The sequence below is a fragment of the Lactuca serriola genome, chromosome 4 (assembly GCF_051521515.1).
Source record: "Lactuca serriola cultivar US96UC23 chromosome 4, Lser_US96UC23_V15, whole genome shotgun sequence".
NCBI lineage: Eukaryota > Viridiplantae > Streptophyta > Magnoliopsida > Asterales > Asteraceae > Lactuca > Lactuca serriola.
Window position 1 is genome coordinate 111705767 of NC_136411.1, and position 15458 is coordinate 111721224.

The following is a 15458-nucleotide window of genomic DNA, read 5'->3' on the forward strand; positions in this document are numbered from 1 at the left end:
CTTAAACCTATCTTATTGACCTGTAGCTGATTACACATTAATTTAATTATGCAGGTTTTGAAGTTTTTGATGGAAAATAATAGTGTTAATGCTCTTCATAGAAAAGTATGTTGGTATTTTAGGAAATTTGGCTAATAATTTAGTTAATTATATAAAAAATGTTGAAATGTTACATTTGTCTACTATTAGAATGATTATTTGATGTATCACATTTGTCTACTATTGGAATGATTATTTGTATGACATTAACTTTTGTACAATGTATTGTATTTTTTGTATATGATATTTTATTTTCTATTATGAGACATGAAATGCAAATTTAATATGAAAATCAGTAAATCTATAAATAATTTTTTTAAAAAAAAAATTAAAATTACGATACGCAAAAATGTGTGTCGTTTTCATTTATGACATGGCCTTTCTTGACAGGGCTTCCTTGATACGCATTGCGTGTCATAAACACGCGCGTCGTAAGGTTACGACATGCAAATGCGTGTAATCTTCATTTATGACAGAGCCTTCCTCGATACGCATTGTGTGTCATAATCGCGCGTTGTAAATGCGCGTCATAAATGCGCGTCGTCTCTCTTTATGACTGGGCATTTCTTGACACGCATTTGCGCGTCGTCTGAGCGTTTTACGACGCGCAATGAGCGTCGTAAAAGGCTGTTTTTCTAGTAGTGTGAGTATAAAATTGTTTATTGTTCTATAGCATGACCGATTTTATTTTCCATATTACATGTTCGTTATTTGTCCAAATTAGCAACAGCATAGGACATAATCACTTCAAAACAATTGGTTACTCCCATTGTTGTTGTCCCCGAGCATTACCAGAAGGATTGGTTGGTTTTCATGTTATGAGACATTAACAACTTATGTGGTAAGATTAACAGATATTTATGTCATAGAATCATTATAAAATGATATTTGCTAACGACATATGATTCTATATGTAAGAACCTGAAATTTAAAGAAAGTTAACTTTTAGTCAAATAGTGACCAAAAGGGTAAAATCGTCAATTATAACAAAGAGATGAGATTAGTTGTGACTTCACAAAAACGGCTAATAAGTGTTTGAGTCACTTAGAAGAGTTTAGATGAGTAAGTTAAAGAGAAAAAATGTATGAGAATATGCATTTTGGCCAAAAGGATAAAATGGAAAATGTTATGTTTTTATGCCAAGTTTGTGACTTGACAGATCAAGATGTGTATTGAGTTGGTAAGAAAATGACTTAACAGAGTTGTAGAGTATGTTCCCACCTTCGTGTGGATAAAAAGACCATCGAATTCCGACAAAAAACAAAGAAGATATGAAGGTTAGAAGTTTAAGTAGTTGTTTACTTTATAATTATTTAAAAGTTGATTTTAAGTAGTTTTCTGAACTTTAAAATCAGAAAAAACATTCTCTTTTACTTTATTTATATAGTTGACTAATAATAGATATTTTAATCTTAAATCATTCTCATTCCCCAAGTGTTCGACAACCCGTATTTACCATCTCTATATTGTCAAACGAATCGGTTCATTTGCCTAGTTATATAGCAGCTCTAGTTGATAATAAGTACAATTTTTTTAAATATAAACTAGTATGAAAAATATGCTTTAATCAACATAGTCATATTTTTATACGTTGGACAACCAAAAGAACCACGTACTGGGAAGGTTGCAGAACTCGTTACTCGGTACCTGTTCGGCCGACTACCGAGTAGCAAATACTCGGGAGTACTCGGATTTGGAAATTTATGTGAAAATATTTTTAGGGAAATTATATATGTTAAAATCATAAGATAAAATCATAAGTTGATTAAATATATAACAAAATTGGATACATGTGAATACACAAAAAATGAAAAACACATAATGGTCTCACTTCGTGAATAATGACTGAAAATTTAAGATATATATGTAGTAATAATCACATGTGTGTGTTAAATAATAAATAATTAAGTATATTATACAAGGTTCTAAATGGCGTGAGGCGTGGCGTGGCGGCAAGGCCAAGCCTCAAGCTTAACGAGTTATGGCGAGCCATGGCGTTTTTCAAAGCGTGATGTAAGGCGGAAATTTTGTATTACTTTAAAATTATATTACCACATAAATATAAATTTATATTAAATATAACTACTTTTTAGAAGTGTTAGATCAATAACTAATAACAAAAAGTTAACAAAAACCACAATACTTGTATCTCCAATTTGAAAAGACATAACAAAAAGCAAAAAACTATGTCTCAAACGAAAAAACACGCGCCATAACACGCCATAACGCGCCATGGCACGTCATATCACGCCTTGCCACGCGTCACGCCTAACAGCAACGTTATGAAGGTTTTCGTAACGGCGAAGCCACGCCTCACGCCATGGCGCACCTTAGCGCATGATATTGCCATATTTATACTTAATTTTAGGCAATATTTAAGTACATTTTTATTAAAAAGTTGGTAATTTGTTTAGAATAATGGTACTTATGAGCTTAAATGTTATTTACAGCCAAAAATAAGACATTTTGAAGAAAAGGGACTAAAAGCGTTAAAGAAATAAACGTTGGGAATTAAAAGAGTAAAAGTGAAGAAAATCTGGAAAAAGATTATTCACGACGTGAGACGTAAGGAATTCACGACGTGAATCGTTGGTTCTAGAAGATATGTACGCGGGTGAAGGAATCCTTGACGGACACGGTTATCTACAACTCACGACGTGAATTTCTTATTATTCACGACGTGAATTTATGGATATCAGCAACTATATAAATCCTTGACCATTACGAATATAGGCAACTTTTTGGCTAGAAAGAGGAGTTCCAGAAGACGATTTTGAGGAGAGAAAAAGTTCTGGGAAGAGGCTTTCAACACCAAAAAGAGTGAAGGTCCATAATTTAGTTTAATTTAGTTTATTAAGAACATGTTTTCTATCACTTCAATTTGTGTTAGTTTGTTAGTTGCTATGATGAGCAGCTGAATCTAGCTACTCTTGTTTAGCTAGATGAAACTTCTAACTTATCAATAGCTCAATTTTTATGGATTTATTTAGTTGATAAAATTGTTTGTGTTTGATTTGTATAACCTAGCATGCAGGGCTGGTCCAGACGGTGGGCAACCCGGGCGACCGCCCAGGGCCTACGTCTCAGGGGGCCCAAAAATTTTAGGCTATGTAGTGTATATATATAAAAAAAATTTCCCTAAATGATTTTTAGGACCTAAAGTTGGTTCAAACTCAAGTTAGCTCAAAAGATAAAGAATTTGGCTTGCTTGTTATTGCTAATTAAACACGTCTATAATGAAGAATAAATGATATTTTTTTAATTTTTATTATATTTGTCTTTGAGGACCCTTTTTTCTTTTCGCCCCGGGCCCCATATATGTTTGGACCGGCCTTGCTAGCATGCTTATGTTTGTTTCTCTAATTGCTTGATTGCATGTTCTGTGTAGCTTAGTGACCATTAACTGCATGAAGTTGTTTACCTAATGATTTAGTGAACATTGAATTGTTAGAGCAAGGATTGACCAATCTTAGTTAGTAATAGAGTAAATAAGCTTAGCTGTGCTAGAGAACGTGTATTGTGACTATAATTGCGTTTATATAACAAATCTTACATAGCATATTTATATTCATAATTAGTTATGTGTTTAATTGTGTGTGAACATACATGGTTTGACATGAATTAGTTAATTATTGGTAAAGTTAGAACTAAATTACTAATACAACTAAAACCAACTTAATAATCCATAATCACTAGCTAGTCATAAGGAAGAAGTGGGTTCAAACTAAACAAGAGTGTGTTTTTACTTATTGAATTTGATTTAAGTTCATCTGATCTTGTAAAATCAGATAAACCCCCTTTTAAACTTGTTAATAATTAGGTTAATTTAATAGTAAGTAGATTAATTAGTAACACCATTCCCTGTGATCGACACCCGACTTACCCAAACTATACTGTAATCTGACTAGGTACACTGCCTATAAGTGCATAGTTAGTTTAAGTTTGTTAGGTTATAAATATTAAAATTAGTGGGTACTTTTGTGCACATCAAGTTTTTGGCGCCATTGCCGGGGAACGGCTTAGATAATTAGTTTATTTAGTTGCATTAGATTAATCGACCCCCTTTTTGTGGATAAAATCTGCAAAAAGTTAGTTAGTTATTTATTTGTTATTAGTTGGTTAGCATATAACAAAAATTTTGTTTTCTGTTTCTGTCACAGAATTCACGACGTGAGTTTTAATAAATTCACGACGTGAAAGCTGAGATTTCTGTTTTTAGTATTTTCTTATTTTAGTTCAGTTTTACGTTTTTTTTAGTTTAGCAAGTTGCAGGAGTTCATGACCAGAGGCTCAAACACACCCTTGGTGCCACCACTTGAAGATCCTGAATCTGTAATTCACAAGAAAAAGACGCCCTTACAAGAATTGAAGTCAGCTTTTTCAAGGAAGTCGGGAAAGAAGACAGGAGAGTCAAGTTCATCCGCGAGGCACAAGAGCAATTTTGAGCACTTGGATCAAACACCTGTCCAAACCGAGTCCGAATATGATACCGAGCCGGAATTTGAAGAACACACGAGCGAACCCGAGAACGAGCCAAGGAATGAGATGGCAGCAATTAAAGAGATGTCCATGGGAGCTTACAAGAAGCGGATCCGAGAAGATGTGGGTCCCGTTTTAGTCCAACCCGCAATACCTGCCACTGCCACATTCGAGTTGAAGGGGCACATATTGACTGCACTGAAGGACATCCCATTTTTCGGGAAAGATCATGAGGATGCTTTTAAGCATCTAGATGAAGTCAACGACATTGCGGATTACTTCAATGTCCCAAATGTCAATAGAAACACAATCTTGCTTAGGATGCTTCCCATCACCTTCAAAGGAGCTGCTAAGGAGTGGTTAAAGTCACTTCCACCGGGTACTTTTGTGCACATCAAGTTTTTGGCGCCGTTGCCGGGTATAATTACCACTTGGGCTCAAATACGTGAGCAGTTCCTGGACTAGTTTTTCCCTCCATCCAAGATAGCCAAACTCAAGAAAGCAATAGCCAACTTTGAGCAACAGCCGGGGGAGTCATTATACGAAGCATGGGAGCGGTACAAGGGCTTGCTCAGAAATTGCCATCAGCATGATCTGAATGTGCAACAAGAGATGTCAATCTTCTATGATGGGGTCAACGTTATGACGAGACAACTCCTTGATTCTCAAGGACCTTTGACAAAGAAAAATCCAAGGGAAGTCAAGGAGCTGATTGAAGAATTCGCGAAGCACTCTCGCGAATACCACAACCCTAGGCAAGATGGAATCAAAGGCAGTGGAGGGGCCCAAACTGAAGAAATAGCAGTTGTGATGGCTATGCTAAATAATTTGGATCGAAAGATAACACAAATGGACCAGTCAATACATGCCATAAGAGTGGGTTGCGAGAGATGTAGTGGTCCACACTTGACCAAGGACTGCAATATAGATGAGTTTGGGAACAGAAAAGCTCAAGTATGCTACTCGAGTGGGGATAAGTTTGATGAGGACTGGAGGAAACCGAAGAAGGAGTGGCTGCCATATGAAGAATATAAGAAGCAAAAAGAAGAGAAGTATAGGCAGACAGGTCGAGGCTTTTATCAAAAGGAGCAGCCACCAGCCGAGAAGAAACCCGATCTAGAAACTATGTTGATGAAGTTTATGGAAGCTTCGGAAAAGAGACACGATGCCACTGATTCTGCTATTATGGAACAACAAACTTTTATTAAGAATCAGCAAGCCTCCATCCATAACCTTGAAGTTCAAGTTGGACAATTAGCCACTCTAGTTCATGAGAAGTTATCCCCGAAAAATACTGAAACAAAGACCCAATCTCATGTAATGGCCATAGACATCGAAGAAGAAGCCATCTCTGAGTTCCTGGAGGCATTGGAAGAAGAACCACAGCAGCCCGATCCAAAGATGAAGAAGACCAAGCTCGAAAATCATGAAGCTGTTGAGTTCCAGAATTCACGACGTGAACCTTATATGTTCACGACGTGGGCCCGTAATGAACAGAAAATTTTTATAGTTGGTTCGGTTTATCAGCCGCCTTTGCCTTTTCCTTCCCAAGCTACCCTTAGTCCACTGGAGAGAGAGCATAGAGAGTTTGTCAAGCATGTGAAGGGGATCCCGATTAATACTCCCTTTGTCGAGTCCTTATCCAAAACTCCCGAGCATCAAAAATTACTACAAGATTTGATAGACACTCGCAAGCAATCAAAGAAGCAGTCTAAGGTGGTTCTAAGTGAACAAAGCTCAAAAGCTGTGTTGGGAGAGACACCAGAGAATATGGGGGATCCTGGACGCCTCACTCTTCCATGTGAGTTTGGTAATAAATTGAAGGTTAATGTTTTAGCTGATTTTGGGGCTAGCATTAATTTGATGCCTTTTTCATTTTATAAAAAATTGGAAATTCAGAAGATGAAGGCTACAAAAATGACGATTCACATGGCGAACCGTTCAGTGACACAACCCCGAGGCAAAGTGGAGGATATTTTGGTGAAAATTGGAAAATTTGTTTTTCCAATAGATTTTGTAGTAATGGATATGAAGGAAGATCCCGATGTTCCAATTATCCTTGGCCATCCATTGCTAAACACTGCTGGAGCTTTGGTTGATATCCGCGAGTCTAAGCTCACCTTGAGAGTTGGAGATGAAAAAGAAGTTTTGGGGATAGAAGATGGCTTCCCAAAGGAACATGTTCAAGAAGAGGTGTTCACAATCAATGAAGATAATGAACTTGAAGAACTGGAAAAGCTTATGGAAGAAGAGATCAAGGCAGTTCATCAAGTCAAAAGAAAAAATCCTAAAGCATATGTTCCATTTTTGGTAGAAGTCATAGCTTACAAGAGTCCACCTTCTTGGGTGAGCAAAGAGGAGGAGGAGATGACAAGTGATGAAGAGGAGGTCACTTCAAGAGTGACAAACCCGGTGGTGAAAGAGGAGGAGGATGATATGGAGTGCAAGGAAGAAACTAAAGGGACCAAACGCAAGATTGAAGAAGAGGTCAAAGTTAAAAAAGATAATTCAGAGAAGGCATACAAAAGGCGAGTTCAAGCTTACAAGAGGCGATTCAAGGAACAAAAGATCCTAGTGGTGGATTCTTCCGAGGACTCAACGTAGGAGGCACGGAGTCCAGCTCAAGATTCCAAGAAAAAGAAGCGCTTCTCGGGAGGTAACCCGAGTTTGGTTTGCAAATTTTTGTTTCTTTTTCTTTTTGCATTTTAGTTTTAAAAACTTAGATCAAGTCATCCAACTCTATTAAAACATAATGTAGGGACCTTAAAATGGAAGTAGTAATAATTGAGAACTTAGTTTAAAGTCAAAATTGATTTTTCTCTTCCAGACTTAATTCACGACGTGAATTTTTAGCAATTCACGACGTGAATTATGAATGAACCGGACAAATAATCTATGATATGGCTTAGCCCATTAGACTAACAAGCCCAAGATCAGTCCATGAGTACATGGCCCAAACTTAAGCCCAGACACAATTCAAGACGTGAATCTTACAACACTTATGACGTGAATTTTCAAAAGTACGGGACCACAGAATAAATCCCTAGAAACAAGTAAACCCTTCAATTGTTTATTGTTCACGAAGTGGAAGCAGAAATTGGTCCCCCCTTGGTCCCCATTGCTGCGATTTTAGCCGACAACTCTACTAATCATCCTTGTGCTTACGTAATACTTCCAACAAAGGTAATAATTATTGATTATTAAGTTTAATTTTTGCTCTAGTAGATGAACTTAGGGTTAGGGTTTGTTAATTGAGTAAAATGACGAAATTAATTCTTCAAAGTTCGTAATAACCTTTGAATGTTCATGCTAAGTGCTTGGAAGTAGTATAGGAGTAAAACCCATTGTTATTTTGACTGGATTTTCCCCCTATTATTACGATTCTGCCTTCTGGTATTGCGGATTCACGACGTGAATCTTACAGGATTCACGACGTGAATTCTGGGGCTGAACATAATTCATTTTCCTCTATGTCTAATTTGTGGATATTTGTTTTGGCTATGTTTTTTTTTCCTTGTTTTTGCAGGAATGGCTCCAAGAAGAGAGGTTCCAGTTGGGGTTGCGGGTTTGCACCCGTTTTACAATTTTCCCGCGACAATGTCCCGCGATGTTTTGACCCGTTGGAACAACAGATTGGGGTGGCTCTACAACAGAGAAATTGCAGTTACTCCAACAGTCAATTGGACAAGATTGAGGGAAGTAGGTCTCGTAGACCGGGTGGGCCTGTTTTTGACAAAGATATTTATTGGAGATGGGTATTCATTTACCTGTTCTGGTTGGCGGAATCTGTTCCGGGTACAAGAGCGTGTCTACAAGGAGTTTTGTGTCGAGTTTTTCGCAACGGTGACATTTCAGGAAACGGTTCAAGATCCACATTGGCCACAGACGTTGGTATTTCGTTTGGGGGGTGAGTACCGGGAGTGCAGCCTGGTTGAGTTTGCTTGGAGAGTAGGACTGTATGATCGACAGGAAGCTATGACTCCTGAGTTTGGCATGTTTTTGAGTGGGGCTGCTAGAGGATTTGCGGAGGGTGTCACGGGGTATTCTTTTTGGCATAATATTGCCTTCGGAATGTTTAATTCCGAAGTATCTCCCGAGAGCAGTATTCGGTCCCCGATCCATCGTTTACTCCACCGGTTTATCACCTTTTCCATCAACCATAAGAGGCATGGCGACAAAGTGACTAAGCAAAACTTATCTTTCTTATGGTGCATCTTACAGCCTGGTGTCTGTTGCAACATCCCGTATTTTCTAGCCCGTTTCCTAGCCGGGTCTGCCGCGAGTTCACGCCCTGGGAGCCCCATTTGTGGGGGGCATTTTGTTACGTGTTTGGCCCGCTCGTATCATTTGGTTGTTCCTGATATTACTAGATCCATGACGTGTGTGGACGAGCATGACTTTGGTATAGGATATTTGGAAACTATGCGGGTGGTCAGGAATTTTGGGTCGCATTGGGACATAGTACCATCAGATGGTGAGGATGATCAACCGGCCGACCGACCTGCGCCAGAGCCAAGACCGAGGCGCAGGAACATGAGAGGAAAGGGAGACCGCGGGCAGCCGATACATCCACCTGCTTCCATGGTTGGTGCGCCTTTTGGGAGTGATATGGCTGGTTACTTTGACCAGTTATCGTTGAGTGTGAATTGGATAGGCGGCACTATGGAGAATGTTGTCTGACATCTTGGGGTGGAGCAGCCGCCTCATTTAGGGTATCATTACCCGATTTGCCCACGATGGTCGGAGTATGGTGGCCGTGGAGGTGATGGAGCTGGTACCAGTGGAGACATGAGGATGAGGAGGATGATTGATCGTTATTTATTTTTATTTTGTTTGATTTGTTTTTAGTTTGTTTTTAGTTTGCTTTTATGGGATTGTAAGAACTACTTTGAATATTATGTTACTTTTATTCTTCGTTGTTGGTTGTTTCTCATAAATTGCTAGGAGCGCCTTGAGAGGATAGCGAGTTATGAATGCGTACGTTTTTAGCCGGGAGTGTTTAACGCCGAGAGTCGAGACCCATATTTTCAAAATAAGTGTGGGGTGAGTCAAGAGAGTGGAGAGTCAGCGAAAGAGTCATAAACTGATGACTTTAGAAGAGTCTTAATACATTAAGACATTAGAAGAAGAATTGGGCAATGTTTTCTGCTTGTCCAGTTTTCACGACGTGAACTTTTATTATTCACGTCGTGAGTCAGTTATCAGGAGGTTCTCAGAATACGCTTAGTTTCGATCTCACATCGTGAATTGTCTCACACTCACGTCGTGAATATGAGATTTTTACAATATATTCAAGATTTTAGTCTTCTATGGGTTGATGCTATTCTTCTTGTCAATATATTCAAGATTATTTTGGCTCATTTTTACCACCATACAATGTGGCGTATGCTTTCCCTCATTGTTCATTCTACTTTTGGAGATTTACACCATATTTGAAGACGATTGAAGGCTCGATTTCATGTTTTGCCGGTACACTCCTTATTTCGCGAGTTCAAGATCCAAGTTTCTATTTTTGGAGTCCATATTTAAGATGCACGTTTTCCACACTTTTGGAGATGTTCACGCCACTATCCCAGGGGAGTCTGTTCCTTTTTCTCCCTTTTCTTTAATTTTCTTTAATTTTGATGCATACAATGAGGGCATTGTATGAAATAAGTGTGGGGTAGGGGTGGAAAAAAGTAAATTGCTAGATAATGATAGAGTTTGATAGTAAAAATTGAAAATTTGAAAATTGAAATTTTTAATAATTAAATCTAGTAATAATAATTTGAATTATAATTGCTAGTGTTATGTGGGATGATCCAATGAAAGTTCAAATGTTTAGTTGAGCCAATACACGTTATAGTGCATTTGTGGCCTCCCTTATTTTAGTGAAATCATGGAACAAAAACATAACCCCGTTTGGTTTGAGGGATGCAATATGTTTAGCAGCCTAAACTTGAAATGTATCCAGGAAAATTATTATCATTAACCAATAAAGGTTGAGGTTGAGCGCTTTTGCTTAAGCATGTAGGTTTTGAGTGAAAAAAGCAAGGTACATGTAAAAAATAAAAAGAGAGAATTACGAGAAAAGTTTAAAGAATTTCGGAGCAAATAAAGTGAAGATCAAAAGATCAAAATTCCAAGAAATTCAAAAAGTTGAAGATACCAGAAATCAAACAACAAAGGTGGTGAATTCAAAGAAATCAAAGATCAAATGTCAAAAAAGTGAAGAATTCCAAAGGAGCTCCATAGTGGTATCATAGATTGTAATTCTAGATTATGTATGCTTAGGTTGCTCAACTAAAAATACCTTGAGGATAAGGAGATTTTCTGCGGATGGATTCGGAGGGTTGCATAAAATGAGCATTGTTCGGAAAAAGTGGGCGAGTGTTTATGAAGATTGTGAGTATTTAAAGTATGGGGTAGTTTAGGAAAATTTTAGACACAAATGCATGCGTTGAGGTCTTGGCATAATGGCTGAGCTGGAGTCGGATTGATCTATGTGATGTTAGTAATCAAGGTTTAAGTTTAAATTTGCTTGAGGGCAAGCAAAGTCTAAGTGTGGGGTATTTTGATATTGCCATATTTATACTTAATTTTAGGCAATATTTAAGTACAGTTTTATTAAAAAGTTGGTAATTTGTTTAGAATAATGGTACTTATGAGCTTAAATGTTATTTACAGCAAAAAATAAGACATTTTGAAGAAAAGGGACTAAAAGCGTTAAAGAAAGAAACTTTGGAAATTAAAAGAGTAAAAGTGAAGAAAATCTGGAAAAAGATTATTCACGACGTGAGACGTAAGGAATTCACGACGTGAATCGTTGGTTCTAGAAGATATGTACGTGGGTGAAGGAATCCTTGACGGGCACGGTTATCTACAACTCACGACGTGAATTTCTTATTATTCACGACGTAAATTTATGGATATCAGCAACTATATAAATCCTTGACCATTACGAATAGAGGCAACTTTTTAGCTAGAAAGAGGAGTTCCAGAAGACGATTTTGAGGAGAGAAAAAATTTTGGGAAGAGGCTTTCAACACCAAAAAGAGTGAAGATCCATAATTTAGTTTAATTTAGTTTATTAAAAACATGTTTTCTATCACTTCAATTTGTGTTAGTTTATTAGTTGCTATGATGAGCAGCTGAATCTAGCTACTCTTGTTTAGCTAGATGAAGCTTCTAACTTATGAATAGCTCAATTTTTATGGATTTATTTAGTTGATAAAATTGCTTGTGTTTGATTTGTATAACCTAGCATGCTTATGTTTGTTTCTCTAATTGCTTGATTGCATGTTCTGTGTAGCTTAGTGACCATTAACTGCATGAACTTGTTTACCTAATGATTTAGTGAACATTGAATTGTTAGAGCAAGGATTGACCAATCTTAGTTAGTAATAGAGTAAATAAGCTTAGCTGTGCTAGAGAACGTGTATTGTGACTATAATTGCGTTTATATAACAAATCTTACATAGCATATTTATATTCATAATTAGTTATGTGTTTAATTGTGTGTGAACGTGTATTGTGACTTCTATAATGATTGTTTTTATATGTTGCATTCTATTTACGTTTGTAATACTAAAAAGATGACAAGTTTTGTAAACAATGTATCCAGGATAATTAAAAAACATATAAAAATATAAAACCGGTTTGACCATCCGGTTACCGAAAAACGTCACCCGACTGGTTCAATTAAAAAACCGGTTTTTAAAGCATTGCTAAAAAATATCACAAAACAAAAAAAGTCAGGGTTTGAATGATCAAATTAGTAACAAAAATAGCTCAAAAATACAACACAAAAAAAGTCAGGTTTGAACATGCATACCATAAACCATTTTATTGTTTTTTTTTTTTTTTTTAACTAATAAATGGGTTGAAGTGTTGAACAACCCGGTTCGATCCATTGCCCGCCCACACAGAGGTTCAAGAACATGGGAGTTACCTAGATCTTTTGAGGCAAAACTCGTGTTTATCAGATCAAACATGGGAGCGTTATCATCATCTTCCCCTCTTATCCTACGATGTATTCTCCGACGTCCACCGCCCCCCACCACCACCCATATTTCCTATATTGCCCCTTTTCTCAAACCCTCTAACCGCACTCCTTCTATATGCCTCCCAACCCCTCGACGACCAATCTATCACGCTACTATACGCTCTCTCACTCCTCGATCTCTCTCCACCTCCACCTCCCCCTCCCCCTCCCCCTACCCGGAAATCCAACCTGCCATCTCTGAAGAAGAAGGCGCTGAAAGCGACGACGAATCAGAAGTTGAAATCAATGATAATCATCCCACCGAAACTGCAATTGAGAAGCCAGTCGATCCTAAAATTTCGAGTGCGCATAAGGAAATGTTGTCGAAATTGAAAGGCATGAGTGTGAAAGAGAAGAAAGAGTTGGGTTCTTACGCCAACAGTTTGGGGAAAAAACTTAAATCTCAACAGGTGGGGAAGTCTGGCGTCACTGATTCCGTCGCCACGGCGTTGGTCGAAACCTTAGAAGCCAACGAGCTTCTCAAGGTAGAACTTTATTTTGAGTACTTTCGAATTGTAGTAGCATTAACTACTTGTTGTTATTCAGGGTAAGGGTTTATTATTTTGGATTTAGGGTTTATCCTGTCTCACTTGAATATCACGCAATCAGTTTGAAAATGTACATCCAAACACCTCCTAAGTTTGCAACAGCTCCATTAAATAGAGTAAAACAAGTTTTCAAGATATTGCAACTATTAACTTGAAGAGCTCTCTAGGGTTGTACAATGTCGAAATCCTGAATTTAACTTGATATTTTAGGGCTATACTTGAAGATTTTCATAAGCTCTAATTTTTCAAACTAAAATGCTGTAATAGAAAGAACTGAGAGAAAGAGGCTTTATATAAATGAAATTAAGTTGCTATTTTGTGCATTATACAGCTTAAAATTCATAACAACTGTCCGGGAGAACTAGACGAGGTGGTGGCCCAATTAGAAGAAGCCACGGGTTCAGTTGTGGTTGGTCGAATTGGTCGCACTGTCATCATTTACAGACCCAGTCTAACAAAACTCATATCAGAGGAGAAAAAGAAACAGGCCCTCAAGGTTTTTCTCAAGAGAAGAGCAGCATTTAAGTCATCATATCAGGTTTTTAAAAAATATTTATAGTTAAATTTAACAAAAAAAAAAACGATAACATACACAAATGTTTTTCTTTATTTTGCCAATTCATTTTTTGATGCTGTGATTTTTTATATTTAGGGGAAAATGCTGAGCAGAAGACAATCGTCGACATCACCTTCTCGAAGTCGAGATTTTAGAAAATCTTAGGTTGGTGAAGCTGTGTACAACTTCAGAAGCATATTGTACATCTTGCGACTGCATTGGCTTGTAGTTTATGGTGGTTTTGAGTGGCTTTTATCAAGGGCAATTTGGGGGGAGTAGCAACTAATTTTACTCTTTTTATCAATGTAGGCAATGTACTCTGGTTTTACTACAAGAGCAATGTACTTATATTTTTGTACACATAATAGCAATGTAGTTATATTTATCTAGTTATAAAATCAGTTTTTTTTTTATCCAAAATCGAAACATGCTTATATTTTTCTATCAACAATAGCAAGGTGCTATCATTTTCCTAAATGCACAATGTATTTTCTTTGGTACATACATTTATTATTGATAAATGAATGTGAAAGTGTTATTATGTGTATACAAATATATCTACGTTGGTTATTTTCGAGAAAATAGACAAAATTACATTAATGGTTTATGTGGTTTCCCACATTTGCTAGTTTCGTCCGACTTTTTTTTCTCATTACACATATGGTCCCTATGTTTTCTATTTTTTATTATATATTTATACTTTTATTAAACTAATTTTAATTAAAGATAAAGAAAAATAAATCTCAATAAAACCCTACTAGCTGACTACCTCCTTTCCTTCCACCCACGCTCGTCTTCATTGTTTTTCCATAATCTCGTTAATCCTCACCTTCTTCTCCACTCTGATCACATGCAATCGTTGTCGATTCTCAATTATGATGGTAAGGATTTTACATAATTAGATTGATTCTGAAAAATAGTGAGTTAATTTGCATATGTGGGTTTCTCCGATGAATTGGAAGCAAGTCTAAATCCAAGTTCTAGTCTCCATCGACGCAACCCACACACACACAAGGGGTGGGTTTCTCTGATGAACTACGATCATTGTAGTCAGTGGAGGTTTGTTATTTTATTATGGATTTTTAGTGGGTGAATCTTGGAGGAGCTATAAAGAATCAGAGATTTTCCACCTAAGAGTTCATGATTAACCCTTTGGTGGTCACAAACATTTGAGTGACAGTTGTGTCAAGTTCCAATTAGAATGGTAAGGCTTCAGTATGTGGGCACGGTTTGCCCTACGGATTGTCACGATGGACACTGCCCCACCCTACGGTCTTCAATGTGGTTTGGCCGCATACGGCTAGAATTGGTCGCACCCTCTCTATCTCTCTCTTCCTTTCTCCTCTTCAAATGTTTGAACGGTCAAAATTTTATTTTATTTTTCATTTTTTACCTATAAATAAAACCTCACAACCGTTAATTTACCACGCCTAAATCCAATTTCTATCTTTCTATATCTTTCTCTCGGGAATCTCAAGATGTCTTTTTCCAGCAACTCAAACAACCAAAAAACACCTGCTAACAATGCCCCAAACCCTTCTTATGATCAACTGATTTATCCACCCCCTGTTTATCACTATGGCGGTATACTACTCTATTATCCACAATAGTACCCACAACCACAAACACTGTCACACCTTCTCCGGCCACAATAGTACCCACAACCACAAACACTGTCACACCTTCTCCGGCCGATGGCGGAAGTGTCGAATGGTGACGGTACATAGATTTCCCAAATAACAGAGCTTCAGTCATAATTATATATCTAAACGAAAATCTAAATGTATTCAAGCTGATAATCCTTTCTTCGTCT

The 15458-nt window shown here is 37.3% G+C and overlaps 1 protein-coding gene and 1 non-coding gene across 2 annotated transcripts; one reads left to right on the forward strand and one right to left on the reverse strand.

Annotated features, from left to right (window-relative positions):
• Window positions 1-5007: 5007 nt before the first annotated feature.
• LOC145103458 (small nucleolar RNA R71) lies at window positions 5008-5114 on the reverse strand. The gene has a single exon (XR_013706550.1). It is a non-coding gene; the product is annotated as a small nucleolar RNA R71 (small nucleolar RNA).
• A 7299-nt stretch (window positions 5115-12413) lies between these two features.
• Window positions 12414-14030, forward strand: LOC145102330 (RNA-binding CRS1 / YhbY (CRM) domain protein). The gene is made up of 3 exons (XM_079039715.1): window positions 12414-13026; window positions 13421-13627; window positions 13742-14030. Exons 1-3 carry the CDS (start codon window positions 12490-12492, stop codon window positions 13808-13810), a joined length of 813 nt encoding a protein of 270 aa, XP_078895841.1. The 5' UTR covers window positions 12414-12489; the 3' UTR covers window positions 13811-14030.
• Window positions 14031-15458: the final 1428 nt, after the last annotated feature.